At 40.7% G+C, this 1,318-nt stretch overlaps 1 protein-coding gene across 1 annotated transcript; it reads left to right on the top strand.

The window, feature by feature from the left end:
* The first annotated feature begins 28 nt into the window (after positions 1–28).
* LOC109509543 (methionine-R-sulfoxide reductase B3-like) lies at positions 29–1,029 on the top strand. The gene is made up of 2 exons (XM_019859377.1): positions 29–176; positions 666–1,029. Exons 1-2 carry the CDS (start codon positions 66–68, stop codon positions 840–842), a joined length of 288 nt encoding a protein of 95 aa, XP_019714936.1. The 5' UTR covers positions 29–65; the 3' UTR covers positions 843–1,029.
* The last annotated feature ends 289 nt before the right edge of the window (positions 1,030–1,318 follow it).

A 1,318-nucleotide genomic window follows, 5' to 3' on the forward strand; every position in this document is an offset into this window, starting at 1 on the left:
ATACCTCAATAGGTTTGCGATCATAAATTTACGTGTGGAGAGCCGCAACATGACTTTCCCCATTCATGACACGTGCAGGTTGGCCTTCCTTTTTTGACCTTCTGAAAGAGGAGTCCATCGATGTGTCAGATGATTTCTCCTACGGGATGCACAGAGTGGAGACCACCTGTGGCCAGGTACGCTAACGACACTGTACAATATCGAAAAGACGGCAAGATTTTTGCGACTATGTTCCTATAGTGATGCAATAGCTGTGTACAGAAAAGTATCCCTTCTGGGATATTTTTGGGATTAATTTCAAATTCATGAATCACTCATTGAAATAGTTGTCGAGTAATTGGTTTAAATAACCCAGGATTGTCATTTGGGTTATTTTTAACCAGCCATTTTAAGAGTGCAAAGTAACAACAGATTTGACTTGGTCCCTCTCTGTCCCACTGTTGTATGGTGTTCCACAAGGTTCAATTTTGGAGCCCCAGCTGTTTTCATTGCATTTGCTGCTCCTGGGTTACAAAGTTAAAATTTAAAATTTTCTCCATTGTCGGTCCCTCCCTTTGGAATTACCTGCTGTGAAACGCTAGGCATGCCCCCCTCACTGTCCATTTTAAAAACTCGTCTTAAAGCGCATTTTTTATTGTCTGGCTTTTGGTTTCATGCTAATGCAGTGCGGAGCCCATCTTGGACACCTGTTTGATGACGGTCCAAAGCCCAGTGGAAAACGTTACTGCATCAACTCGGCCTCGCTGTCTTTCCAACCCAAAGATGCGGATGGGGCCTCTGGCTCCGCCTCCACAGGGGCCACCACAGAGTCCTCGATATCCGAGGAAAGGACGGAACTATAAGAACCCAGCAAAGCTCCTATCTAGTGTGTGTTTGAGTCAACGGTTGCATCAACTTATTATACTTAAATCAATTCACAATTTTGAGCTATATTGGTAAAAGCAAGGCACACAAAATCTTTTCACATTCATATAAGACTGACCAAAACTATGACACTCATATTCACCAATAGGAAATGTACTCACAGATGGACGATGTCCTTTTTCATAGAAACACACACTTGTTTATTTTGAATATACTAGAGTCTATTTTGCGTGTACCTTTGATGATATTTGACGCTTTTAAGGTGCGATTAAGGCTCTCGGGCAGAGGCAGAGCATTTGGATTGTGTTTGATGTGGACACTATTTTGTATTTTATTCAAAATGGGATTTATCATTATAATTATTTTTTTGCACAGCTTGAAGTGCCCAATGCATTCAATTGATGAATAAAACTACAAAATAATACGGCTGATTCTCCTCTTTAAAAAAAAAAAA

Source organism: Hippocampus comes, unplaced genomic scaffold (assembly GCF_001891065.2).
Source record: "Hippocampus comes isolate QL1 unplaced genomic scaffold, H_comes_QL1_v1.1 C16943022, whole genome shotgun sequence".
Classification (NCBI taxonomy): Eukaryota; Metazoa; Chordata; class Actinopteri; order Syngnathiformes; family Syngnathidae; genus Hippocampus; species Hippocampus comes.